Consider the following 26,112-nt stretch of genomic DNA (forward strand, 5'->3'; position numbering starts at 1 on the left):
CAGCCAGACACACACTAACATGCACAGACATCTTCGTCCCAAACAAAAAAACTAAAGGATTTAATATTACTGGATGCATTTGCGTCATTTTATGGGGGAGGAGATATGTATTGCTATCAAGGCCCAGATGCCTGCTTTGTGCTTAATGTGTGTTAAAAGGCAAAAATCACAGAGGAGTCACAAATTACTGAGGTTTTTTTTTCATAAAAAAGTGACATACTAATTTATTACCAAGAGAAAAAAGGTCAAGCTAGTGTTTTGTTACATCTGTCATAAACCACAATTTTTTTCCCAGCAACAATAAAACGATTCATCATAACGTGGCAATAGCTCACTCATTTATCTGATGAAAACCATGTGAAAAGAGATGGAATATTGGCATCTATTATTTTTCCTTTCTCTTTTTACAAAAACATTTTAGTTAAAAAAAAAATTGCCAGAAACCAAATGTGAAGAAAGCAAGATCTAAATTGTTTGAACAGAAATATATTATCTTTTGACACCTGTCTTATTGAGTTCGCCCACAGTCTTTCCTATCATGCACCATTCAAATCCAGCTGGAATTTGGCCACCAGGCTGAGATGGTCAGAGGGAAAGATATGATTAGGAAGACCCTTCAGTGACCATAAGACATCTTCTGAAGGGAGGGAGAGACGACCAGTCAGCTTCAGACCTCTGCTCACAAAGTCACCACCAGCTAAGGAGAAGAAAAACAAACGATATTAAATTATTTAAATGAGAAAATGAATAATTCAGAGTGGCAATATTTCACATCCTTTTTCTGACACATCCCCATACCTTTTTGATCAGTAGTAAGGATGCGTCTTGGTGAGTAAAAGATGTAGTCAACAGTCGCTCCCACTTCAGAGTTGAGGGTTGTGACTTCCGAATTGCCAGAGCCTGGTAGGATGTGCCTATAGACAGACTTCAGGTCTAACCGATGACTGATACTGTGTCTGAATCTGTGAAGCAAAATTTATGTCAACTATCACATCTCACCATCACTGAACTCGACTTCATGTTCTGCACACATACACTGTGATGAGACTGAAATGAATTTGGAAATTTTATTAGGCAAAGCCAGCTTATCAAAAAGTGCAAGTTAACCAACCTTTTATCACAAGGCTGATTTTCTCTTGAAGCATCTGTGCACAATGAGAAGAAATACTGAGATTGAAATACTGAAGCAGGTTCAGGTTATATTTTTAGTTGACGGTGGATCTGCTGTAAATATATATTTATATTTTTTACTGTTTGACTTTACTTGGTGTGTTATCAGTCACTCCTGGGATCAGCTTCAGATCCTGGGGACGAACACATGCAGCTGGACAGTAGCGCAACTGGAGCATAAAGTTGTGGCTGTACTGAAATCTCCCTACAGAAGGAAAGAACAATACAAGATAGGAAGGAGAGTGAAAAATTAAAAGAAAAATTTAACTTCACTCAAAAGTGGGGAAAAAAACTTTCAAAACTGACCTGATTCCTGATTCTGGTTCTCAAATAAGTCATTAACAGCAGTGTACTGGCAATTGTCAGTGATTCCCAGAGAGTTGGGCCACAGGGGGGCAAACAGTCTGTAGCAATGGGTTTTGTGTGACAAATCCTCTTGACCTGAAATCTGTTGGACACGGTGAACACATACAGTAAAAGGTTTCAGACTAAGTGCTGCAAGCCTCATGGCAGATAACATGAAATAGAAACAACATTGATTTTCCAAAAGAAGTCCATAGAAAGTGACAGGGGAGCAGCTATACATGTTCCACCTAATGTAATGTTAGCTCTTTATTGCAATGTTTCTGTCTCACCATCCATGCTGGCAGACCCTGGTAGTAGAGCTCGCCAGTGGTGATCAGCTGGTACAGAGGCATGTGTGGCAGAGAGTTGAAGTCCCCACACAAAATAACATTACAGTGTTCGCCCTTGACTTGACAGGATTTTACCATACAGTCTATTTCTGAAAGCATCATGGCCAACTGAGCCAGCTTCACATCACCCCTCCTGGGGTTGAAGAGCAGGTGGGTGTTGGCAACACACAGCGGTGAGGCCTTCGCCTTGACCTTGGAACCTTGGGTCACCCAAGGTTGCAGAAGCAAAACAATGCCCACATTGTGCCTGTCCAGCAGCTCTGTCTCCGGCTTGAAGAACTCCAGCTCAGTTAGTGATATCTCAGAGAAGTAACTGCTACGATAGCAAGTAGCACAGCCATCGGTCTTCATCCCTGTACGCCGTTTGTACACACAGGTGTAGCCTGAAGCAACAACACACAGACATGATATGTAGTATCTTTGCCACAATATCTTCCACTATGGCTGTTCCACTGTTTGTCTCAGGCAACCTACCCATCTGAGAGAGGAATGGACACAGTTGTTCTTGGTAGTGGTTCTCTTGAACTTCCTGTAGACACAAAATCTACACAAAAGGCAGAAACAACTCATTTGTGGACAGCTAATTTTAGATTACAATTGTAGGGAGATTAAATTTAAGAAAAAAGGTGCTTCTAACTCACATCTGGTGCCCATTTCTGTATTTCTTCTATAATGAGATTGTAGCGGTAGCTCCAGTCTAGCACCTCCAGGGGGCAGTGTATGTACAGCTCCTGGTTGGCCTCTAATAGGTACTGAGCTAGGATGTTGTAGGACATGACAGTGAAGCTCATTGTGGGGTTTATGAATGGGAGAGTTTTTTCAGCGTTGGTGCATTCCTCCATCTCCTCCCATACTCTCCACATCACTGGGTGGAAGACAAGTAGACACATGATATGAAACTACTAATGATCTTATACAAATTTCACTATGGTAATAAATAAATAAATAAATAAATTTTACTATGGAGAAATCCATAACCTAAATGTTCTTCTTATCAAATGTATCTGATTCTCACCTTCAAATGGCAATAACTGCTCCACAGGAGGGTAATAGCTAGCACTAGGAAATTGCCACAGTGGACAGTACACTTCCTCAGACAGGCCTGGGCCTACACGGAAGTGCCAACCAGCTCGTTCATCATGTTGCCCATGGAGGTCAGGGCAGGTCTGAGTCTCATATAGGGAGGAGGCAAATAACAACTCAGAACTGCTTGTACAACCTTGCATTTCATCAGCTGTGGAAAGCACATATTCATCCCAGCACTCAGATACCTGAGTTATCGATTCAGTTAGAGTTAATGACTCTTCCGAGCTTTTTATTTGTTCCTGCACTGGATAAGTGGTGTCTTGTGTGTTGTCCTCAGCTAGAATTACTAACCCTTCCAAAGTGGGAATCTGTATTTGCTCTATTATTGGACAAGTAATTTCTTGTATGTTGTCCTCAGCTGGAATTACTTGGCTTTTCAAGGTGAGAATCTGCATTTGTTCCTGTACTGGACCAGTTGGTTCTTGCATGTGCTCCCCTGTTTGCACACGCTTCAAATGTTCCCCAAGTGGCTCCTCTGAATGGTTATCCTCAGTTGGAAAAATACTTCCATCTGCTGGGTTTCCCTTCTTATGAAGCACGTCGACGCGGACAATCATTTCCTCGCCTTTTTGTTTCTCAGCATCCATCTTGTCTTGTTGCCGTCCATTTCTGACATCTGCTTCTTTCTCTTCGACTCCAGACTGGTTCTTACTTATCATAACAGCAGGTTCATTCTCTTTTTCTTCAAGCAATGCAGCCAACAGCTGTCTAACATCAGTGTCTGGCCTTGCCCTGTCTTCTTCTTCTTCTTCTGGGCTTAGTTCTTTCATCCTTTCTTTAGTTTGTCCTTCTGTCCCACTGCTTTGGCTAAGACACTGGTCCTGCAGAGACTGGGTGAACCTCCTGGTTGCGACAGCACCACCATCCCACACTGCTGTACCCTTAACCACTGCATGAGGGAGACCCTTCTTTGAGGTCTCTGTCAAAAACAAAAAGTGTCCGTTAACATAGAGGAAGTCCTCCTGAGGTAAACATACTGAGCTTCTTTTGTTTTTTGTTCGACTGTTTGACAAAAATATAGACCAAACAACCAATGTTGAAAACAATATATGTGTATAAATCAAAACACGTCCACGTTGTTACGTTCTGGCGTCATAGGGAGGCGTCAAAAGCTTGAAAACAGGTGCAGGCTAAAGAAAAAGCTAACACACGTTGCCATGAGTTGAGCAACGTGTTAAAGTTAGTATAGCAGGCAGATATGCGCTACGCGAGGAAACTACTGAGGTCAAATTAGTGAACTACGAGACACATGTCACATTCAGCTTTTAACTAAAGAACAAGTTTAAATAAACTGCCACTGCCAACCTTACACGGACTAACTTCTGCACCGTTAGCTCTTAAACAGCGGCTCCAAGTTGAAAGCAAACATTGTTTTGATTTAACTCAAGGCTGAAACGTTGCAAGCGCGGTGTAAGACGTACCTGAGCGTCGAGTGGTCAGGTAACGTGAAAACGGGTAGAGCACGTAAAACAGCAGGCTGCCAATCATCCTTCTAGTGAAATCTGCGCATGCGCATTCTCAAGCCGCAAAGCGCAAGTCAGAGGTCACTGACGTGACTTCATAGTGTGTGATGATTTATTTACATCAAAATTTTAAAAAAATACATACAACATCCTTCAAAATGTTTGAACAATATGCAGACAATTGCAGACTCTATGCCATGCTGTGCTTGCACGATGTTTTGCTTATACCTAGTAAAACAGGATTGTAACCACATACTAAAGCTTAAATCATTAATGTCACTATACACGTGATAGATTACCTGAGGGATAGGATTACCTGCTGGTCAGAACATACTGCTTCATTTCACAGTATTTGCTCTTACACACTGCAGCAACAGATACGCAAAAGACTGTGTTCCCTATCAAATGGTTTCAAACGGGATATGCAGTGACATTACTGCCATGTCTGTACTAACTTTTGAGTCTCTCCGCCTAAACAGTGACGATGGTCCCTCCTCATCTCATTCCCAAGACTTGGAGTTTGACACAGACCTTGACACAGATTCAGATGGTAAGTAGGCTTACATTTAATTCATTCATTTTGCTCTTATGGTAGAGATGCAAAAAATAGACACACTCCCAATATCCAAAAACTTGTCTTGTTCTAAGTTTCTGAAAAACACATTTACTGTGTCATGGAAAGGAACCTTATGGTGGTACGTATTCACTTGCAGAAAAAGAGGAGAGGAACCAAGGGATGTCTACAGCTGAAGTTTACCTTCAGGCCTGCAAGCTGGTAGGTGTTGTGCCAGTTTCCTATTTTTTAAGAAACCTTGACTCTACAACCATGACTCTCACCCACCATGGACTGGGACCATTGGGCACCAAGGCACTTGCAATTGCTTTAGTGGTAAGTTTAAACTAATAATATGTTATAAATTGACCCTTTTAAATAGGGAATTTCACATGCGATTTTTTTTAGACTGATATGCATATCAACACCCTGGAACTGGGAGACAATTATATTCAAGCTGAAGGAGCTAAATACCTTGGGGAGATGTTTAAGACTAATTTCACCGTTCAGCACTTGGTATGTAGCACTGTGAATGTTCCACTAGAGGGCAGAAGTGCTTTTCAGGGGACTTTTTATTTGACGTTTTACACTGGAGTTTACAGAAAATTGCACCAATACATTTGTTTGTTTTCAGAATTTGTCTGACAACTATCTACAGTCTGCAGGAGCTGAGTATGTTGCTAAAATGTTGCTGGACAACATTTCATTAAAATCAATTAAACTTTCAGGTAATGCGGTATCAAGTATCAGTTCATGTGTCACATCAATGATTGTAAAAAAGTAGATTAGTACATTTAACAATCACAGTAACAACACTATTGTCATGAGAGTTTGGTATATGTTAAACATGTAATATGTTTTCACAACAGGAAATAGATTTACAGATGAGGATGCTAAATATTTTGCAGATGCCTTGTCCGTAAGTTATTCATTATAGATTCAATAACAGTGACTTTTAAACCTTGCCTTATAAAATGTGGCTTGCCGTCTCATTGTGTGGTTGGTTGTGCTTACATTATTGCTAATATTTTCATTTTTAGAGCAATTCCCAAATTAAAGAACTAGACTTGAGCCATAATGAGTTTTGTGGAAAAGGAGGGGAACATTTGGGACAACTGTTGGGTAGGATAATATTCAAAAGTCTTGATGTCTGTTTAAAATATGATTATAAAAAAATGTGATTACAAAGATCCATGTATTTGTCCCTGGTTTTATTGATTTCTACAGCAAGTAATGAAGGCTTGGAGGTCCTGGACCTTAGCTGGAATCAACTTAGGATGAAAGGGGCTGTAGCTTTTTGTGCTGGACTCAAGGTATGGGTATATAAGAAGTTTATTTGACCAATGAATTGATATTTACATAAATTCTTTGTGTTAGGTAAATATGATGTTAAAATACCTTGACCTATCATGGAATGGATTTGGGAATGAGGGGGCCCTGGCCATGGGAGAGGCTCTAAAATTCAACAACACTTTGGTGCATCTCAACCTCAGCAACAACCGTCTCACTAATGAGGGGGTCTCCATGCTGTGCAGGGGTCTTCAGTTCAACGACACGCTTCGAGTCCTACTGGTGGGTAAATTAGTTTGTATTAAGTAAACAAATAGTATCAGCAGTTTTACAAATATGCATGCTGTGCACAGTAATGTTTATTGTTACAATCCTGCAGCTGGCTTACAACTCTTTAACAGTAGAGGGGGCACTGGCCTTAGTTGATGTGGTCAAGAACACACCTAAAACTGCTTTGGAGGAAATAAATATATGTGTAAGTGACTTATCCTAACATTGCTTAGGCAAATAGATGAAGGTTTAATTTCAACTCTTTTAGCTTTTAATATAGTGAAAGATAGTTTAAACAATATACATTCAATATATATTACCTATAAAATGAAACCAGTTTTAAACCTATGCATGAATGTGTGTGCCAACTTGCCAGTGCCATCACACTGTAGTAACAATCACTATATAGCAATCACTATAATACAAAGTAGTATTCAGAGAAACACATTTTCTGAGATTGTAAATGTTTTGTTTTTTTCACTTTTTGATTTTAACCAGAATGTGCTGGTCAATGAAAACTTTGTGCATCTGTTGGAAGTAACATGCCAGGAGCATCCTAGTCTGGATGTACAGTATGGAGGTGTTGGAGGATTCACAGCTAAGAAGCCACCAAAACGTGTCGATCCAATGAAAATCGTCCAGGTCTGTTATTCAATAATGTTCTTAAAAAAATGTGAATATACACTACTCACAAAAAGTTAGGGATATTCAACTTTTGGGTGAAATTTATGGAGAATGTAAAAATTTAATGCTACAGTGGTATTATGTCATTTAAGTAAAAACATGCAATGGTAATTTCTTCATCTCAAACATAAGCTAACAACAGTGGTGGTTATACCGTAACAAAAATTTTCAATTTCCCAATCACATGTCTATTGATAGGTGTTGTTTTGGTCTCATGATATCAAAATGTAAACATCATGATAAGAGAGGACTGTTTAAATACAAATTGTCATTGGACCAGAATTTTTACTGGTTGATTCATGGATTCATGTCTGCCATGTCTGATCCATGAATCACATTGTGATTTTTGTGATTAATCACCTTGTTAGACAACTATGTAACTATGCAAAAGTCCCAGGAAACTATTATATTTGTTGTTTCAGCAGTACCATCATGACTATAAGTATTTATTTCACAGTCTCTTTACTAAGATATAACTACAAATTATAGAAAATATGAACATGGCAAAAAAAAACACAAAAATGTCACAGTCATGTGCTCTGTTTTCACTGGGCCATGTGATGTCATGTGACATCACAACATGCCCATGTGACCAGGGGGACCACCACTCGAGGGTGCTGAAGGGTTACTGCTGCAGCAAAGAGCTCAGTGGCTCCATCATGCAGAGTACTCAGCAGCTGCTTGATATAACATCAGCGGCTGCATTGGTCTCATGACCACATGGAGGCTACTGAGGGGCAGCTGCTGCCATCACAGGGATGCCACAGGATAATACTGTGATGTGACTCGACATCATGTGGTAGGGGGCCTGGTGGCTCAGTGGTAGAGCATGGGGCTGGCACACAGAAGGCAGCAGGTTCGTATCCCACCCCAACAGGTGTGGCCCCAGCCAGCCACCAAGGGCCAACCTGCTGCTGGTCCCATCCCGGATAAAAATGGGAGGGTTGCGGCAGGAAGGGCATCCGTTGTAAAAAGACGTGCCAAATCAACGTGCGGAACATGTTCCGCTGTGGCGACCCTTGAAGGGACAAGCCGAAAGCCGTTGATTTTAATTGACGTTGCGTGGCCCAGTAAGAAAAGACCACATGGCTGCCATGACATTTTTATCTAATAGATAGACAAAAAATGTTACATTCATAATATCTTGTCACCTCCACTTTTGAAGGATTATCTGGACCAACGTAAACTGCGCCTGTGGGATTTTTTTCGGAACATTGATAAAGATGGCACCATGCACGTCCCTGTAGCAGACTTCAGGAAGGCGGTGCAGGTTTTTTAAACCTTTATATTACCCAGTGAACTGTGCAACCAGTTACATTTCCTTAAAGCTCCACACTGATACATTTTAGTAAAACAGTATTGTAATATTGCCCTATGCAAACATACTTTGATAGACCAGTAAAAAAGTGACTTTCTCACTCTTTTCTTAATGTGTGAATCCATGATAGCAATCAAGGATTCCTTTAGAACGACACCAGATTGAGGAGCTGATTCAGAGATTGGATCGTGATGGGACAGGAATCGTGGACTACAGGTGAACACATCTCCCACTGTTTGATTTCACTCACAGATGAACTGAAATTACTTCACAGAGAAGATGCGTGATGTTAAGGTTTATTACGATCGCTGATGCTGGTATAGCTCATAAAACACAAAGTGTGCATTATATATGAACTGAGAATTTGACCACATGTTGAACAAAGATAAATCTTAAAAAAGGTGTTTTTTTTGCCTACTGCACAGCTCTAAAGTTTGACCCAAAGCTAGTGTTGGTGTTGCTGGTTTTTGTGCAGGGGACTGGCAGATACAAGGAAACAGATGATGAGGGATCATCGCCGGCAACTGAGAAAGGTTGAGTCCCGTCAGAAGAAAGAGAAGCAGAAGAGTGACCGCATCCTAAAGACATTTCAGAGTGCTGTGGAGGCAGTTACGCCACAAAGCTCTATGGTCATCTCTCCAGGTGGGGTCAAAGAGGACTCAGGTGGCCTGCAGCGTTTCTCTGCCACCCCTCTCAGCTCTTGGCACCACATTGTCATGTCCAACAGTAGTCGCTACTCTGTCACAAACCTGAGCAATGAGTATGTCCACCTGCCCCCCTTAAGAGGCGCCACACCTTACCGTCCCACTAGTTCCCCGGCAATGCGCTCCTACTCCCAACCCAATATGTTGGATGACTCCCCTCGCTTTGCCCCAAGCAAGCCCATATCCGCTCAGGGAATACGCTCTGATCCAGAAATTTGCCACAGCAAGCTAAGCCCCGATGCTCTTCAGCTGACCATGTCCAGGCCTGCTCTTAACTCCAAGCAGCCAGGTGTTAAGGCCAAAACCAAGAAAGTGAAGAAAAAGAAAGTAAAGAAATAATTAATCCTATAAAAACTGTGCATTAACACTGTATAATATCATGTTATGCTTAAAATATTGCAAGTCTTTCTGTCTGACATGTATGGCTTCTATATCTATAGAAAATCTGTAATAAAGATTGATTTTATCTTTGTCTGGTTTTCAAGCTCTAAAAATTATGATTATGCACATGATATTCAGAATTCATTCACAACTGTTATCTGTCAACCAACGTGTCATTCAGTTGCCTACAGAATGAATAGAACCATCTGGGCAAATAAAACATAACACCTGGGAACTCTGTCAGATGGTAGATCCACCCACACATGATTCTTCAAATTCTTATGCACATTACGATGCTTAACTTCTGTTTGCTAAAGATAACATTGCATTTAAGTATCTCTTGTCCATAACAATCCTGTGAACAAGAACAGGTGCTCCATCGTGCAAGATGCTAAACCAGCCTATATTAAGCCAGAGATCCACCTAGCTCCAACACAACTGCTCTGACTGAACCAGAATGTTCCGCACTCTGTATTTCTTAGCACTACTGAGCTCCACATTGGCCTGGGGGGTATGTATGGCATGACTTTGATCATTTCATTCATCTCTGCTCTTTGAGGTTCTACTTACACAAGCTGATCTCTGTTCACATGGCCCCTTTATCTTAGCGTCTAGGCCTGTGGAGTGAGGGGAGTCCGAGGAATGCGACAGAAGGTGGAAGTGGGGAAAAATGTTCTTGTGATGCTTTCTTGCCCAGTTCTACTTTCCCCATAAAAGAGCTGGTGGTAGTGGAGCAGACAGCTGTGGAAATATCACACAAAGTGGAGCTGGAGTTGGGCAAGGTAATCAGGCATTTTGTAAGCATTTGCAATACATTAGAAATTTGTGGCAGACAAAATATGCGGGAAACATTTTTTTTCCTGACTTGATTTCAGTTGGAAGAATATGAGACCAAGCTAACAGCATACGCAGAAAAAATAGTACAGCTGACAGTAGAAATTGAAAAAATTGAGAAGAACCCTGATGGCTACAATGATGCAGACATAGAGGAGATAAAGGTGGAGATTAAACAAGTGGAAGCTCTGATCAAAGAGCTGCAGCTGTCAATCAAAGGCTCCAGCACTGTCTTTGAGTCTCTTCGTGTTCAAGTAAGTCCTACACTGTTTTAACTTATCCAAAAACAGACATATTGCCAATCAAGTGGTTAACCCTGTGGTATGTTTTCAGATTACAGTCATGGTGGAGACCCTCAATAGGCTGGAGAAGACTTACGATAAGAATGTGATTCTGGCGACCCGCCGAGAATACATCAAGGTGCAGCTGCAACTAGAGGAGTGTGAGAGACGGCATCAGGAGCTCTTCAACCCTAACATTGGTTAGCTAATTCCTACTGCTACCCGCATATAAATTGAAGCCGTTTTTGGACACATTAAGCTCACTTTTGCTTTCTATCTCTCCAGGGTCTTGTGCACACACTGGTATCATCAAGGTCAGCAAGCCCATTGTAAGCCAACTGAACGCCCATCTAAACGCTGGCTACAAATTTGGCGGCTGGGGTAAAGACACAAAACCTGTTCCTGACAGAGAGTCCATGTACTGGTACTCTGGCTATACTAGTGGCTCCATTGTTGATATTAGATTCTACACCAACTACAAGAATCTCATTTTGAGAAATCAATTTGAACACTACAACCTACACAGCAGCTGGTATGGTACAGGGAACAATTTCATCATTCGAGACAACACTCTGTATTATCAGATCAACAGCCCATTTGGTCTGGCCAAACTAAATTTCACCACTATGAAATATGAGTCCAGGGTGATTCCCAGGGCCAGCACTAGATTCTCCTACACTAACTCGCCCAATCAGAACTTTGACTTTGCAGCTGATGAAACGGGCCTGTGGGTGACCTATGCTACAGAGGAGTCCAGCGGTCGGATGGTTATTGCTAAGATAAATGAGCCCTCTTTCGGAATAGAGGAGGAATGGCAGACTAATGTATATAAACCAGGACTGAGCAATGCTTTCATGGTGTGTGGTGTTCTGTATGCAGTCAGAACAGTTGATATCCAAAATGAAGAAATATTTTACAAGTATGACACTAAAACCAAACAAGAGAGCTACATGAGTGTTTCCTTTGAGAGGTTCCAGGATAAGTATTCTAACCTGGACTACAATCCCACTGATCAGAAGCTCTACATGTATAATGATGGCTACTATGTTAACTACCATTTGTGGTTTAACCACACAACTAAAGCCACTGCAGAACTTCCATTGCTGTTGAGCTAAATCATCACTTATGATTTACTCAGGAATGAAATAACACAATATTTTACTTTTTCTTGTACCTTATGTGTGCTTCTATATAATCACTAATAAACCTTCTTAAGCATTACATATGTGTTTAACAGGTGCTTGTCCCAAATTAAAGAATGGTGTATTTGTTTAATGACAAAGAATATTCTACTGTACATTTCTGTGGGACAGAGCTTTCGAATGTACCTTAAATCCTGTTTCTTGTTAGAAAAAGCTCATTTAAAAGATACAAAATAACTCAAAAATGAACAACAACATGAAACTACACAAATGATGTGCAAAATGACTGAAAACAGACAGAAAATGACCAAAAAGACACAAGATCATCATAAACACTAGACTCCAATTGTCTATTAAGAAGGGCCGGAAAACCCATGTCTCCAGGGGCCTATTTTCTCATAGGCCTAAAAAAACTCAAAACAGTCACTGCCTGTTGATATTGCCAAGATGACTGAAAACTACCCCATTTTCAGTCTGGAGCCTTAGAGCTGCACTCCCAAAAGTGTCACAAAATGTGCAATAAAATATACAGCACTTGTTTGTGCATTTGTGCATTTGGCCTTTTTACAAGACATTTTGGCAGTGAGAAGAGCAGTTGCAAGTGTAAATTATATATACAGTACATCCAGAGAGTTTGCAGACCTCCTCCACTGTTTTCAATTTTTATTATGTTGCTGCCTGATACTACAATTGTTCAAATTCATTATTTTCTAATTGATATACAACCAGTACCCCATAATGACAAAGTGAAAACATAATTTTAGAAATGTTTGCAAAAAAAGAAAAAGGAAAATCAGAAACATTGCATATAAAATAAAAAATAAATTTCTTGCAGAATAAATTTTTGAATATGAATCTCTATAACATTGTGGCATATCACTGATTTGGTACATTTGTTGCTAAAATTGCACATTGATTTACTTGCTTTATTTAATTAAGGTTAAAAATACATTCATAATTATTTCCTTTTTTTCCCCTGGATGTACATTGTCCTGTATTCTTCACTTCTGCAGCATTATGTTGTACACAGATAAAACCATTCAGTGTGTTAAGTATTATTATTAGTCTATCTCAGGTCAGAACCAACACTGACACACATGTACACAGACAGTCAACTATTCACAGTCACATTAACACCTATGGGCAATTTAGAGTCACAAATTAACCTTTTATTTTAACGCTGTTATTATTTTTATTACACAGATAAACCTCTCTTTTAACTTAATTACTATTAGCATCATTAACATTAGTATGTAGTTTGAGATGCTGGGGTTTGATTCAGCATTTTACTCAAATGTTTTTCTTGTTTCCCAATATTCACTTTTTATGAATCATATTAGTAACGCGCATGTGATTATGCAATTAACGAAGTGCATGAGGAAGCAATACAGAATGCTTTGATCATTTCACTCAAAATACAAGGAGACTGTAGGATTTATTACACGTTGCATTAATAACTTGCTTTAAATGTACGGCAGAGTCAGAGCAATGCATCTGGACATGAGTGCTGTAACGCATGCAGCACTCAGCAAACAGGCCATAAACTTTACAAGGTAATATCAGAAATCTGTCCATGTGGTGTTTATCTCATCCACAGTCAATGTTTAGATCAAGAGTGACGTTTAAAGCTTATTGTGTGCAGACAAGGCTAATGTCTGTCATAGACTACTTGTGAACCAACACCTGATGCTTCGTGTTCCAGAGAGCTCAAATAATAACTATGGGAAAAGAGAAGCTGTCTCCGATGATCTGATAAGAGCCGTCTTTAAAAGCCCTGTGACCAAACCTCAGAGAAGACACACTTGAAAGATAAACTGAGACATGATGTTGCCAGTTCTACTGTTGCTGCTATTGGCCTTTGGTCCTGCTTCTGCCTGGAATGTAAGTAACGTTTGTTACTGTGACTAAATCTGGCCAATGTGGTTTTTTTTTTAAACATATTATTATTATTGTTTATTTTTTTTTACTTTCAGCCAGTGGAGGAATGGGAGTCCGGGAATGTGACTGCATCAGTGGGTGATTCGGGTCAGTGTGTTTGTTATGTCTATCTGCCTGACACCACCTTTCCTGCTGACCGTGTTCAACACATGCAACAAGTCAGCAAGGATCTGATCCTGGAAGTGGAAATCCAAATTAAAAAGGTGTAGTATAGGTGATGGATAAAAACATTTGTTGTGGCAAACTATCATGTTGACCTATGTTTTCTTTCAGATGGTAAGTTATGAGGGTAAACTGGATATTTATTTGAAAGAACTAAAGGATCTGACTGTTAGAGTGGCCATGCTGCAGAGCAGTGCCGACAATTACATCAAACTGGACTTCGAGCTGCTCCGGATTGAGCTCAGAGAGTTCGAGGCTCTGGTATCACAGCTCAAAGACTCTTTCAATTCCTCTTCGCCCTTGTTTGACAATCTGTATACTGAGGTAAAAGAACATTTTAACCTACAGTACTGTTAGACTTGCAAATATCTTGAGCTTCTTCAGAGTTACACATTGCTAGAATTCTGTTAAAACTCTGCGCTTGCTCCCAGATCCGCAACATGACACTCATTGTGAACCAGCTGGAGACTTATGACAAGAGCAATCTGGATGTGATACGCATTGAGTTTGCCAAGTTGCAGAGGAAGTTGGAGGAGTGCCAGAAGGACCAAGATTTAATCGAGCCAGACATTGGTAAGAAAGCTGTTGTTGTCAGAAGACTGTGGACAACAGTTTACAAATCTTATATTGCCAAACACTGAAAATACTTTTCTTTTTTTTTCCAGGCAACTGCAATCATACTGGAATCTTAAGCCTCAGCAAACCCTTAGTTGTCCAAGTGAATGCTCATTTGAATGCAGGGTATCAATATGGCGGTTGGGGAAAAGATTCCAAACCCGTTCGAGGATATGAATCAATGTACTTCTATGGTGGATACACCAATCCCTCAGTGCATGACTTCTATTTATACTCAGACTATGAAAAGCTGATTTTGAGGTCTGCATTTAAACACCATGACATACCCAGTGGATGGGAAGGTACTGGTAACAATTACATTGTTCATGGTAACAGCATATATTACCAGATCAACTCACCTTTCAGCATGACCAAACTGAACTTGACCAGTTCCAAATATGACTACAGAGTTATCCCAGCTGCTAGTCAAAAGTTCTCTTACAGTTATTCAGACAATCAGAATTTGGACTTTGCAGCTGATGAAACTGGCTTGTGGGTATTATATGCATCAGACGAGAGCAAGGGTAAAATCATTGTTGCTAAGATAGATGAGAAAGCCTTTGGCATTCAAGATGAATGGAAGACTGGTGCATACAAGCAGCTGGCTGGCAATGCTTTCATGGTCTGTGGAGTCATGTATGCCACCAGGTCAGTGGACCTGAACACAGAGGAGATCTATTACGCCTTTGACACCAAGACCAAGGAGGAGAAACACCTTAACATTCCCTTCCAGAAGTTCCAGGAGAAATACTCCAACCTTGAGTACAATCCCACTGACCAGAAGCTTTACATGTACAACAATGGCTACTATGTGTCCTACAATGTGAGATTCAACAGAAAATAATTCCTCTACTTCTTTGTGGTCTGTTGTATTGTGATTGATACAATTGATCTGTGTTGAGTCTATTTGTCAGTAACTGTATTTTGAATAAAATCAAACTAAAGCATTCAAATCATGTTGTATGGCCTGGACTTTTTATACTAATGATTGATGCAATTACATAAAAAACAAACAAACTGATTCATACGTGTACATTACATTAGTTTACAATCAATAATGTTAAATAAGTAAGTACCTAATTACACATTATTCTGTCTTTTTCCAATTACTCAGAACCCATAGAATAGGTTTTTATGAAATCTAAGACATGATTTAACACCAGACCTTTCATTATTAGTCTGTCTTTTTAAGACTTTAAATGTTCAAAGACAACAAACCACATACAGTATACTGTAGTACACATACAGCATAGGTCACACCTAACAATAGTACTACATTATGAAAACAGATGAATAAGTTGTTAAATAGTGGATCAGAGGGAGAGTCAATGTCCAAGACCCACAGTCATGTACTACAGTCACAACAGAACTAAAAGGATATAGATATTTGGTAAATACACTCAAAAATCAAGTATTGTGGCAAACAGGTATCGCTCTAGATTTAAGTGGGGGTGTCAAGATGAACTTGACTTAAATTGGCAGTTACTGCTCTTTACTATTGTTTTTAATATAACTGTCAAAGGTTTGTAAACTTTGTGTTATCTCAGGCCACATTTTGACATTCAGCCTCATGTGGGTGGGAGAGACTGTCTTCTTGATTTGTGCCACATGAGGAAACATAATGTATAACAAAATAAAGTATAATGAAAAAAGTTCTACCCTCTTCAGACTTTGTTACATGTGCTGAAGTGGTCCACAACTCATTCTAAAATGCTTCCCTGGTTCAAACGTTGAATGTGCAATATTCTCCTATTTAAATCATTTTTATTTTCTTAATCTTTATTTTATTCTTCTTCTTCATATTATTATTATTCATTTATTTTTGCATGTTCCATTAGTCTATTAGTGATACCCAGGTTGGGGCTTTCAGACAGGCTGCATCTGTTTAAATCTTTTTTTAAAATAACCTTATGTGTATAATTTTATGTTTGATGTTTTTATGTGTACTTAATATGTTTTATTCTACTGATCATTTTGTAAAGACTTGTTTTTGAAAAGTACTATCATTAATATTATTAATATTGTTATTATATAAGTAATATAATATATTATAATGTGTTATAATATAATATAAGTTATTACACACTGAACTTTTGTACAGTGTCCAACAGGATAAATCCCAATCATAAATCACAAAACTCTAGTAATCCCAGGATAGCGTGGATAATATGCACACCTGCACAGACCTCAAGGATGCAAATAAACTCTTCTGACTAAGTACCAACATTGCTTGCTTTAGCTCGGGTGTTAAAGGGCGGGGGGATGTAAAACCTATAGATAAGAGTAGACATAAGCGTAGAGAACAAACAGACAAACTATTGTTAGAGACATCATGTCACTAAATCTGCTGCTACTCTTTCTCAGCCCTGCTCTGGCTTGGCTTGTAAGTGTTTTTCTTTTTTTCTTAAAAGATGTTAAAGACTTTTTATTAAATTGTATTCGGATTAATATCTAAATAAAGTTCCTTTTTTCAGCCGGTGGAGGACTGGGAATCAGCTAATGTGACTGCATCTGGAGGAGGACTGGAGTGTGTTTGCAGTGTGTTCCTGCCTGACAGCAACTTCCCTGCAGACCGAGTGCAGCACATGCAGAAAGTTACCACTGATCTGAGGCTGGAGGTAGAAATTCAGATAAATAAGGTTAGTATGAAAACAGAGCTCCCTCTATGGTTTTATTTTATTTTTTGAAATCTCAGAATACATGATGAAAAACCACTTATATGTGCTGGTAGTCATCAGTAGATAATCTTAATTACAACAAACAGCATTTTTGTCTTATTTTTATTCCTGCATATTTGTTCTTAGTATTTCCTTAGGTATGTTGAGAGGAATGGAAAATTTAAAATTCTTTGTTTGCGTCAATATACAACATGCAAATTAAACATATTGTGATGCTGTTGTTTTCTTTAAAACTCACATAATTTGGGGGAAAATAGCTATTGAATAGAATTTGCTTCTTTGTGGTAACATTATTCAGTAAAAAATATACTGTTGAAACGCAATTTCACGTCGTTATCTGCTTCACACCAAGGTTATTATAATCAACTGTAACTTAAACAAAAAATATATATAAAAAATATATAATAAATAAATAAATATAATAAGTAAAATATATACAAAAATATATATATATATATACATATGTATATATGTATATATATATATATACATATATACACATATATACATGTGTGTGTGTGTGTATATATATACAAAAACCTAAGTTCATATTCATATATATATATATATATATATATATATATATATATATATATATATATATATATATATATATATATATATATATATATATATATATATATATATATATATATACACACATATATACATATACATATTTAGACTAAATTCAAACCGAAACTAGATTTCTTTTCAAAACTGATGAATATATTAAAGCTACAAAAAACTACAAAAACCTAAGTTCAAATTGTACAATAGTTGTATAATAATACTTTACTGTACAAATAGATAAGTGTTTGTCTTTCAGCTGGTCCACTATAAGGGCAAACTGGACGTCTTCCTAGGAGAACTGAAGGACTTGACGATTAGAGTGGCCATGCTGGATAGAAGTCCAGAAAGTTACATCAAACTGGACTTTGAGCTGCTCCGGATCGAGCTCAGAGAGTTTGAGGCTCTGGTGTCACAGATCAAAGAGTCTCTCAACTCCTCCTCGCCCATGCTGGATAGTCTCTATACTGAGGTAAAGACTGTAAGACTCAGCATCACTACCTTACTCTAAAGATGTCAGAGGTTATACAGTAACTATTATGGTGCATATTGTGGCAGATTCACAACATGACCCTAACTGTGAACCAACTGGAGACTTTTGATAAGAGCAACCTTGAAGTAATCCGCATTGAGTTTGCTAAGCTCCAGAGAAAACTGGAGGACTGCCAGAAAGATCAGGACTTTATCAAGCCAGATATTGGTAGGTCTGGGAATTAATTTTCAAGCAGTAGCTGGTTAGCAGGTTGCATGTGACATACTGTAAAACTTTTTTTTTTCTTCAGGCAACTGCAACCACACAGGGATCCTGAGCGTCAGCAAGCCCATGGTCATCCAAATGAACGCTCATCTGAACCCAGGTTACCAGTATGGAGGCTGGGGGAAGGATTCCAAACCTGTCCGGGGCTATGAGTCGATGCACTGGTATGGTGCATACAGCAGGCCTTCAGTGTATGAGTTCTACCTGTACTCAAATTATGAAAAACTCATTCAGAGGTCCTCTTTCACACATCATGGTCTGCCACAAGGTTACGAAGGGACTGGTAATAACTATGTTGTTCATGGTAACACTGTATATTACCAGGCTGCCAATCCATTCAGAATGTCCAAACTAAACCTGACCTCTTCTGTTTATAGCCATAGACAGATCACAAAAGCAAGTGAAATATTCACCTACACTTATTCACCAAACCAGTACCTTGACTTTTCAGCTGATGAGAAAGGACTGTGGGTATTGTATGCCACAGAGGAGGCCAAGGGTAAAATGGTGATTGCAAAGATAGATGAGAAATCCTTTGGTATTGAGGATGAGTGGACTTCTAATGCATTCAAGCCGCTAATAGGAAACGCTTTCATGGTGTGCGGAGTCATGTATGCCACCAGGCCTGGAGATCTGAATACAGAGGAGATCTATTACTCTTATGACACCCAGACAAGGGAGGAGAAATACATTAGTATTCCCCTTCAGAAACTACAGGAAAATTTTGTGAACCTGCACTACAACCCAACTGATCAGCGGCTCTACATGTACAATAATGGCTACTACGTGTCCTACAATGTGAGATTTAACAAGGAATAAAGCACATTGTTCTTGATCTGCTGTGTTGTGATTGATACAAAAGATCTTCACTGAGTTTTCTTTTATGTGGTGCATAGAAATTACACTTATGGTTCTGCAATAAAATCACAATTGAGCATTCAAATGAGTGTCTTTTTTTTGTTTCTGTTGAGATAAATATCTGCAACAGACAATAAAATGGGTCTGAATAAAGATTTGGAAATAGACAGGAAGTTATAAACCAGACCCCCTTTTTCTGCTTTTTGCATAGGTTTGCAACATCTGATCTTAACACCACCATACTTGGGCCATGTTAAAGCTTCCTCCCCCCTGTAAGCTGTTCCTCCCTTGAGGGGAGTGACTTTGCTTTGTGCTTTGAATAGAGCCTGGCTCCATCTGGTACAGAGCACCCAGACCCATCAGATTATAGATTCTGGGCAGGGTTATTGCTGCATTCATGGCAAAATAAAATCAATAAAATGCATTAATGCATAACTCATTCATAAATCTAACAATACAATATTTTCATGCAGGATTTAGGCTGTAAACAATCCATTTCAATAGAAATAAAAAATGGCCTTCAGTCAGCGGAGACAAAAACAGCACTGTCTCTTTAAATTGGCCAGCATCTGTCAGAATGAGTGTGTGAAATGGTACCCTGAAGTGACATCATGCTCAGCCAATCAGCAACCTCACCAGAGCTCTCTCCTCCTCTCCTGTTCCTGGGATGACTGTGTTGAGGCTGCTGAAGACACGGGCTGCTGCCGCTGCTGCTGCTGCTGCTGCTGGGTAGGAGGGTCCAGGGCATGCTGGCCTCACATCAGGTAAAGTGCATGTTTCTGTGCGTAATTGCCTGTTTCTATTCTATATTTGACATTTATTTTATCCAATGAGTTTCCTGAACAAAGGCTATAGAAGTGCATGTTTAGAAGGTGATGGATCATGATGGGGGAGTGAGAAGATGGCTTTGTGTGTTTCATAACACTCCTTAGATGATGTCGCCTCCATGACTGTAGCCAGGATGGGGTGTGTATCTGCTATCTTAGTGTTTCAATCATTAGGAGATTCTGTAACAGCATTAGCATACACTACCTGGCTGGTAATGCATTTATAAAACATACACCACATTAGTAGTGAGTAATGATAAACCTTGTCTAAGAATTGGTTTGGCCCTGGAAATAATCCACTTCATGTGATTTCTATAAGAATGTGAATGGATGTACAATAAGAGTACCATAGAAAAGGGCAAAAGCATAGTGGCAGTTTTCAAGCTTTCGGATTTACTTTTTTTTACTTAAGGAGCAGTGACAAAGAATTATACCACATCAAGATGTCAACAGTCTGACGTGTGAACACAAGGCTTTTGGGGATTATATGGTTATATACACATGCCAACATCTTTGCCAGGGTACTCTGTAGGTGTTCGTGATCTTTTATGGGTAAATAACTACGTATTTAACATGCGACAATGTGCCTCAGTGTTCTGAGTCATCTTTCTGTCATCTTATAGAACCTGCAGTTCTGCTTCCTTCCATTCATCAGAAATAGTAGGCATGAGCTAGTTCTCACTTCCTGTGTTAGTCTGAAGGTTAACTCTTTGTTTCCACTGACTCAGACGATCATGCCGTGCCACAAAAACCTGAGACGCAGAGTCACTGGGGGCAGACATGCCCTGAGCTCAGTGACAACAGGCAGAGATGTATCCTGCTGTTGATAAGACCAGGGAGCAAAGGTGAGTCCAGAGCAAAACATTTAAAAGTCAGCTATGATTTACTTAAGATTAAGTTTCTGTTCCAAATCTGATGTTTACACCTCTGCTAAACCAGCAATAACTTCTGTTTGTGCTGCACTCACTCTCAGTTGGACCTTGACTGGTCCAAGACAAGGCAGCAATGGCAAAGAGAGATTACCTGGTGGAAGCGGCCAAGCAGATCCGCATGGCACTGGACAGCGAGGTCAATGAGGACTATGAGGCATCTTTCAGTTACTATAAGAATGGGGTGGACTTACTGCTGAATGGGGTTCAGTGTAAGTGGAAAGCATTTGGTCATGCAAGCATTTGAGGCTTTGTGATACTGTGAATGAGGAAGAGCATGTTTGCACAAGACATGTGATGGGAACATGTGGACCAGAATAAAAACAGGAAGCCACAAATCAAAGGTTGAACACAGATTTCTTGGCTGGTCGGACATTTTTCCCCAAACTGTCAATAGTCCATAGGCTGCGTGTCACTGTTGCTTATCCTCAAACAACGAGCACATTGAGGTTTAGGCAGTACACAGTGGTGTCTTTTAGATTTATTCTATTGTCACAGCACAGTGTTGTTTAATTGTCTTACAGTGGATCCAAACAAGGATCGTCGAGAGGCAGTGAAGAGGAAGACGACCCAATATCTAAAGAGAGCTGAGGAAATCTTCATAACACATTTGCAGGATAACCTAGGGAAGGGCAGCTCTCATTTAGGGGTAAGGCAATCATCCTGTTCTATTTGTCTTACAAAACGTAGATTTGGTGACTGCTTCAAAGCCATTTGCTCTGCATATGTGGCGAGAATAACTTCAGACCATTGATGTATTATTAGACTAATATTTGATAAATTACATTTTAAATGTCAGCATTTATTGACTGATCATGAAGGTAAAGCTCCCGAAGTGCTTCTTGCGGTAGGTGAAATTTTTTGTGCCTGACTGTCACCCAAAAATTCTTTTTTTATCTCAAATACTGTGAAAAATCTGCACTGAGCTGCATTGTGCTGCAGCCAGTATCCTCTGTGTCTTTTCATCACCAGGGCTACAGCAGTCTGAGATTTCGTCCAATCAGACACTTGAGTTCACCCGTAGAAGATCTGGAGATGTGTAAGGTGGTCGGAGTGACTGACAAGGTAAGGCAGCCTTTATTTGTAGCTCATGTAACCATTTTTACCTGGCTGTGTCAGTGTTAGTGCTCGCTTGGTGCATTGACACTCCTTGTTGTAAACGATAAAAATGTAAATGATCAACTGCACTTTAACCATGAAACCTGCTAATCCTACACTTATATCGTAACAATGTATCTGCTTTTCTATGGTAACTTCAGAGTGTTACTTTTCATTACAAAGGTCCTGATTGTTCAAAGTATGGTCAATAAGGAGACATTTGTTGTAAAGGTAAGTATGCAGTTCTTTCACAGATACTACACATAAGAAAATCAGATAAGAAGCATGTGCACTCTGCTGAAAAATATAGAAATTAAACTTAAATCCACTTGTTAATATCCAACCACTAATAGCAGGGATGTTTTGGGGGTTGTGGCACAAAACGAGTCTTGCTGTATTGTGTGGCCGGCCAGTTGAGAGGAGCTCTCTCTCCATCACGTCTTCTTGAGTATCATCTAGCATTGATCTGCCTAAAAGCTCTCACCCTTTTAGCCAGCACCTCAAATTTCAGTGTCCAGAGAGACTGTAAGAGAAAGACACTAATCTTTTAAAGGGGAATCCAAGCAGCAATGTGTATTTTTGTTTAACCATGTATACAGAACCACAAATAGGAAAAAGTATATGAATGCACATATTTTCCTCTTTCTAAAACATAAGACATTTCCCTGTCTGAAAAGATCAGCTGTTACATGGATGTGTTCTTGCAGAGTCTGGTCAAGTCAAGCTGGGAGAGCAGGGACCAACCAACCATCATTCCACAGGGGGTGCCATACATGGTCAAGCTGCTAAGATATTATGTCAGTGAAGACACTGTGTACTTGCATCTTGAGCATGTCAAAGGTGAACCATTACTCTTCTCTCCATTTTGACTTCACATATTTTTTAAGCATTCAAACAAGATGTACCAGTTCACAGTAGCGATAGAAATTTGCCCTGTTGCTGTGCTGATCTTGTTTCTCCCCTCTGGCCCTAGGTGGCAGGCTCTTCTCCAAGCTGCACAAGCTGAGGAATAAAAAGGCCAAGGAACATCCAGAATGCTTCAGTTCTAGCCAACACAGCATCAAGCTGAAGACCAGCTACACCTCACCCACAATCAGCACAGACTACCAGCACAACAGTGAGACCATGGGAAAGACAGCTGAGAAATTAAATGATGAGAGCCCAGATACAGATTTTACCACTTCATGGGATGAGACTCAGCAGCGCCTGGAGAGCTGCGGGACTCATTCTTACATCGAGGAGACAGGATGTCTGCAGAACACACGCTCCACAGCATCATTTTACACTAAGCTTGATCGGCTAACTCTGCATTCTGGTCCAATGAGGACACAGGCCAACACCCGCATCCATCCACCAGCTCCTAGTTTGTGTTTGCACTCCAGTGAAACTCAGGAAACACCTGCTCTTCCTCTGGCTTGTGCTCGTGTCAGTCAAGCTCTCGGTGTTATGTCAGAACTCCAAAAACAAAAAGCAGGAATGGGACTGATAGAGTGCAGCTCAGAGTTTGAAGAGGCTTGGAAAGCTGTGGATCCAACACACAACTGTGAGAAAACAACCCCCTATGCAGTGACTGACAGTATTGTGCCATGCACAGTAGGACAAAGTACACCTCATACAAACCAGACCTCATTTAATATAGCAGGATCACCAAACGGTGAAAATAATGGTCATCCCAGGAGTTCCTCTCCTGCAATTTTGCATCTTTCTCGTCATTGCCAAGCCCAGATACATAGCAGAGCATCATGGGACACCAGTGGCTCTCACCAAAGATCTGTTTTAGGTGGCATCTCTGCAGATATATATAGAGACCCGAAGCAAGATAGCAACACTCCCACTACAGAAGAAAGAAATGGAATGGTAGTCATCAGGAGCACTGACAGAGCAGTATTTTCTGATCACACAGACAAAAGCATCACCTCAGACATCTCATGGCATTCGTCTGCTTCTCCCTGTCAAAGCACTGCAGAAAAACAGGGGACATTATCAGGGGTTCCTCTGTCCCTCTCAGGGGGAAAATACAAAGCGGAAACATGTTCCAGTGAAGCAAAAGAGGGAGCAGACGAAACCTGCACAGCCCTCAGTTCTAGAGAGAAGATACCATCTACAAAAGAGGGATCATTAATGAGATGGTTCTCCTTTGGACCTCCCAGAGCCCCACCCTTTAGGAAGAGTGAGAACATGGACATTTCCCTAAATTCAGAAGTGTCGGAGGGGCAGGGGGAAGACCAGATAATTGAGGTAGATGGTTGGTGCCACCTGCCACAGTTTCCTACCAAGTCCTCCACGGCCACAGAAAAGGTCATGCAGACCTGCTGGGGGCTTCCTGAGGCAGAGGTGCGTGTATGGGGGGCACAGATCCTGCTAGCCCTAGAGAATCTGCATCAGCAAGGTATCCTGTGTCGTGATCTGAACCCTAGAAATGTTCTGCTTACCAGCAACGGTGAGTCCATGAAATGAAAATAAGAGAGTACACAAGGAAAAGCAAGAGTCCTGATCAAACATACTGTTTTTCACAGGAAAGGTGTGTTTAACTTTTTTTGGCCAGTGGAGTGAGGTTCAGTCAGAGATAAGCTCTAAAGCCATGGAGGAGATGTACTGTGCTCCAGGTACAACTATACAGTACTGTCCATGCAGTGGTTGATACTTAGTGTAACCTGCCACCTAGTGGCAAGATGCATTATGTCCACATTATGTTTTTTTGAATAAGTTTATATGACTGTAAAGCTAACTCAGCTTTTTATTTGCTGACAGAAATCGGTGGGGTGTCCAGGATCACAGAAGCTTGTGATTGGTGGAGTCTTGGAGCCTTATTGTTTGAACTTCTAACGGGAATGGTAAGCACCTGTATAGGTATATAGTCATAGGACAGTGTCATTTTTCATTATTTCTGCAAACTGGGAGGTTAGGTCATCTATTTCACACACACTCTGTTCACTGTCACCACCAGCCACTGTGGCAGCTCCATCCAGCCGGAATCCACTCCCACACTCAACTGCTCATCCCTGACCACCTGAGCACTGCAGCTGCTTCCCTGCTCACTGAGGTTTGGCTTTCACCTTCAAACACCCACCAGGCTTCTGTGCACCCACAAACAATATTTAATGTTACCTACCTACCTTTTCCACAGCTGCTTCAGTTCGACGCTGGCTACCGCCTGGGCTCTGGAGGTGGAGGTGTGAGTGACATCAAGTGTCATCCCTTCTTTAGCAGCATCTCCTGGAAAGCTTTGAGCTGCTAGCAGGCAGAGCCGTGCCACATCTGATCTCTCTGTTCTGCACTGGAATGGAGGATGAATGCTCAAAGTATTCTAGTGTGGCTCAAATGGATCCAGCATCAGATCCTGGTTTCCTTTGTATTTTGTGCTTCCCAAACAAAAACATTATAATAAAAATTCAAAACAGGAACAAAACTCATGAACCATTTATCTTGTGAAAAATTAATATTGAATAACGCCAATGTATGAAAGCCTGAACATTCGAATTTGGCTTCTTTTAAGCAGTTTTGGTAGTTGCATTTTATAAATTTTTATATCCATGAATAGAGGCAAATTATTATTGTGCATTAAAACTAATGCAACCTAAAGCTAAGTACTGACAAGTAAATATGTTGGACTCTATGCCAATAATTAATGTGGAAAACAAGAATATCATTTAACAAACACTTATGATTGTGATTTTTTTGATAAAAAAGATGGATTGCCTCAACATGGATCCTACAGTGGAGCTGTGATTTCAAGTAGTAAGACCTTTTCAACCTTTCAGATATCAAGAAATATTTCACCAGCTACTTGAATTCAGCTGATAAATTCA

General features: G+C 40.0%; 6 protein-coding genes across 11 annotated transcripts; 5 read left to right on the plus strand and 1 right to left on the minus strand.

The window, feature by feature from the left end:
* Positions 1-194: 194 nt before the first annotated feature.
* Positions 195-25,531, minus strand: angel1 (angel homolog 1 (Drosophila)). 5 transcript variants are annotated; one of them, XM_067478808.1, is made up of 10 exons: positions 25,420-25,531; positions 2,881-3,870; positions 2,507-2,730; positions 2,340-2,409; positions 1,806-2,248; positions 1,477-1,618; positions 1,265-1,375; positions 1,112-1,145; positions 799-962; positions 195-697 (listed from the first exon to the last, which is right to left on the minus strand). In XM_067478808.1, exons 2-10 carry the CDS (start codon positions 3,719-3,721, stop codon positions 537-539), a joined length of 2,190 nt encoding a protein of 729 aa, XP_067334909.1. In that variant the 5' UTR covers positions 3,722-3,870; positions 25,420-25,531; the 3' UTR covers positions 195-536. The 5 variants fall into 5 exon arrangements, with proteins under 5 accessions (XP_067334909.1, XP_067334908.1, XP_067334907.1 ...); XM_067478807.1 differs by lacking the exon at positions 25,420-25,531 and adding an exon at positions 10,185-10,322; XM_067478806.1 differs by lacking the exon at positions 25,420-25,531 and adding an exon at positions 4,373-4,469.
* Positions 4,820-9,572, plus strand: LOC137101013 (leucine-rich repeat-containing protein 74A). Its single transcript, XM_067478813.1, has 13 exons — positions 4,820-4,964; positions 5,128-5,303; positions 5,376-5,483; positions 5,602-5,695; positions 5,837-5,886; positions 6,008-6,089; positions 6,195-6,280; positions 6,345-6,539; positions 6,637-6,732; positions 7,026-7,169; positions 8,377-8,481; positions 8,660-8,745; positions 9,005-9,572. The coding sequence occupies exons 1-13, from the start codon at positions 4,820-4,822 to the stop codon at positions 9,570-9,572; spliced, it is 1,935 nt and encodes a 644-aa protein (XP_067334914.1).
* On the plus strand, positions 10,005-11,978 carry LOC137101014 (olfactomedin-4-like). The gene is made up of 5 exons (XM_067478814.1): positions 10,005-10,125; positions 10,223-10,396; positions 10,490-10,702; positions 10,782-10,929; positions 11,015-11,978. Exons 1-5 carry the CDS (start codon positions 10,072-10,074, stop codon positions 11,842-11,844), a joined length of 1,419 nt encoding a protein of 472 aa, XP_067334915.1. The 5' UTR covers positions 10,005-10,071; the 3' UTR covers positions 11,845-11,978.
* Positions 13,554-15,570, plus strand: LOC137101017 (olfactomedin-4-like). Its single transcript, XM_067478816.1, has 5 exons — positions 13,554-13,752; positions 13,845-14,012; positions 14,083-14,295; positions 14,403-14,544; positions 14,637-15,570. Exons 1-5 carry the CDS (start codon positions 13,693-13,695, stop codon positions 15,428-15,430), a joined length of 1,377 nt encoding a protein of 458 aa, XP_067334917.1. The 5' UTR covers positions 13,554-13,692; the 3' UTR covers positions 15,431-15,570.
* LOC137101019 (olfactomedin-4-like) lies at positions 15,822-18,741 on the plus strand. The gene is made up of 4 exons (XM_067478821.1): positions 15,822-16,969; positions 17,061-17,225; positions 18,094-18,306; positions 18,393-18,741. The coding sequence occupies exons 1-4, from the start codon at positions 16,919-16,921 to the stop codon at positions 18,549-18,551; spliced, it is 588 nt and encodes a 195-aa protein (XP_067334922.1). The 5' UTR covers positions 15,822-16,918; the 3' UTR covers positions 18,552-18,741.
* rps6kl1 (ribosomal protein S6 kinase-like 1) lies at positions 20,065-25,712 on the plus strand. Of its 2 annotated transcripts, XM_067478811.1 has the most exons (12): positions 20,065-20,213; positions 21,005-21,121; positions 21,250-21,417; positions 21,730-21,854; positions 22,178-22,270; positions 22,487-22,534; positions 23,011-23,143; positions 23,277-24,743; positions 24,820-24,909; positions 25,055-25,137; positions 25,251-25,346; positions 25,431-25,712. In XM_067478811.1, the coding sequence occupies exons 3-12, from the start codon at positions 21,282-21,284 to the stop codon at positions 25,539-25,541; spliced, it is 2,382 nt and encodes a 793-aa protein (XP_067334912.1). In that variant the 5' UTR covers positions 20,065-20,213; positions 21,005-21,121; positions 21,250-21,281; the 3' UTR covers positions 25,542-25,712. The 2 variants fall into 2 exon arrangements, with proteins under 2 accessions (XP_067334912.1, XP_067334913.1); XM_067478812.1 differs by lacking the exon at positions 24,820-24,909.
* The last annotated feature ends 400 nt before the right edge of the window (positions 25,713-26,112 follow it).

The sequence above is a fragment of the Channa argus genome, chromosome 16, assembly GCF_033026475.1.
Source record: "Channa argus isolate prfri chromosome 16, Channa argus male v1.0, whole genome shotgun sequence".
Lineage (NCBI taxonomy): Eukaryota > Metazoa > Chordata > Actinopteri > Anabantiformes > Channidae > Channa > Channa argus.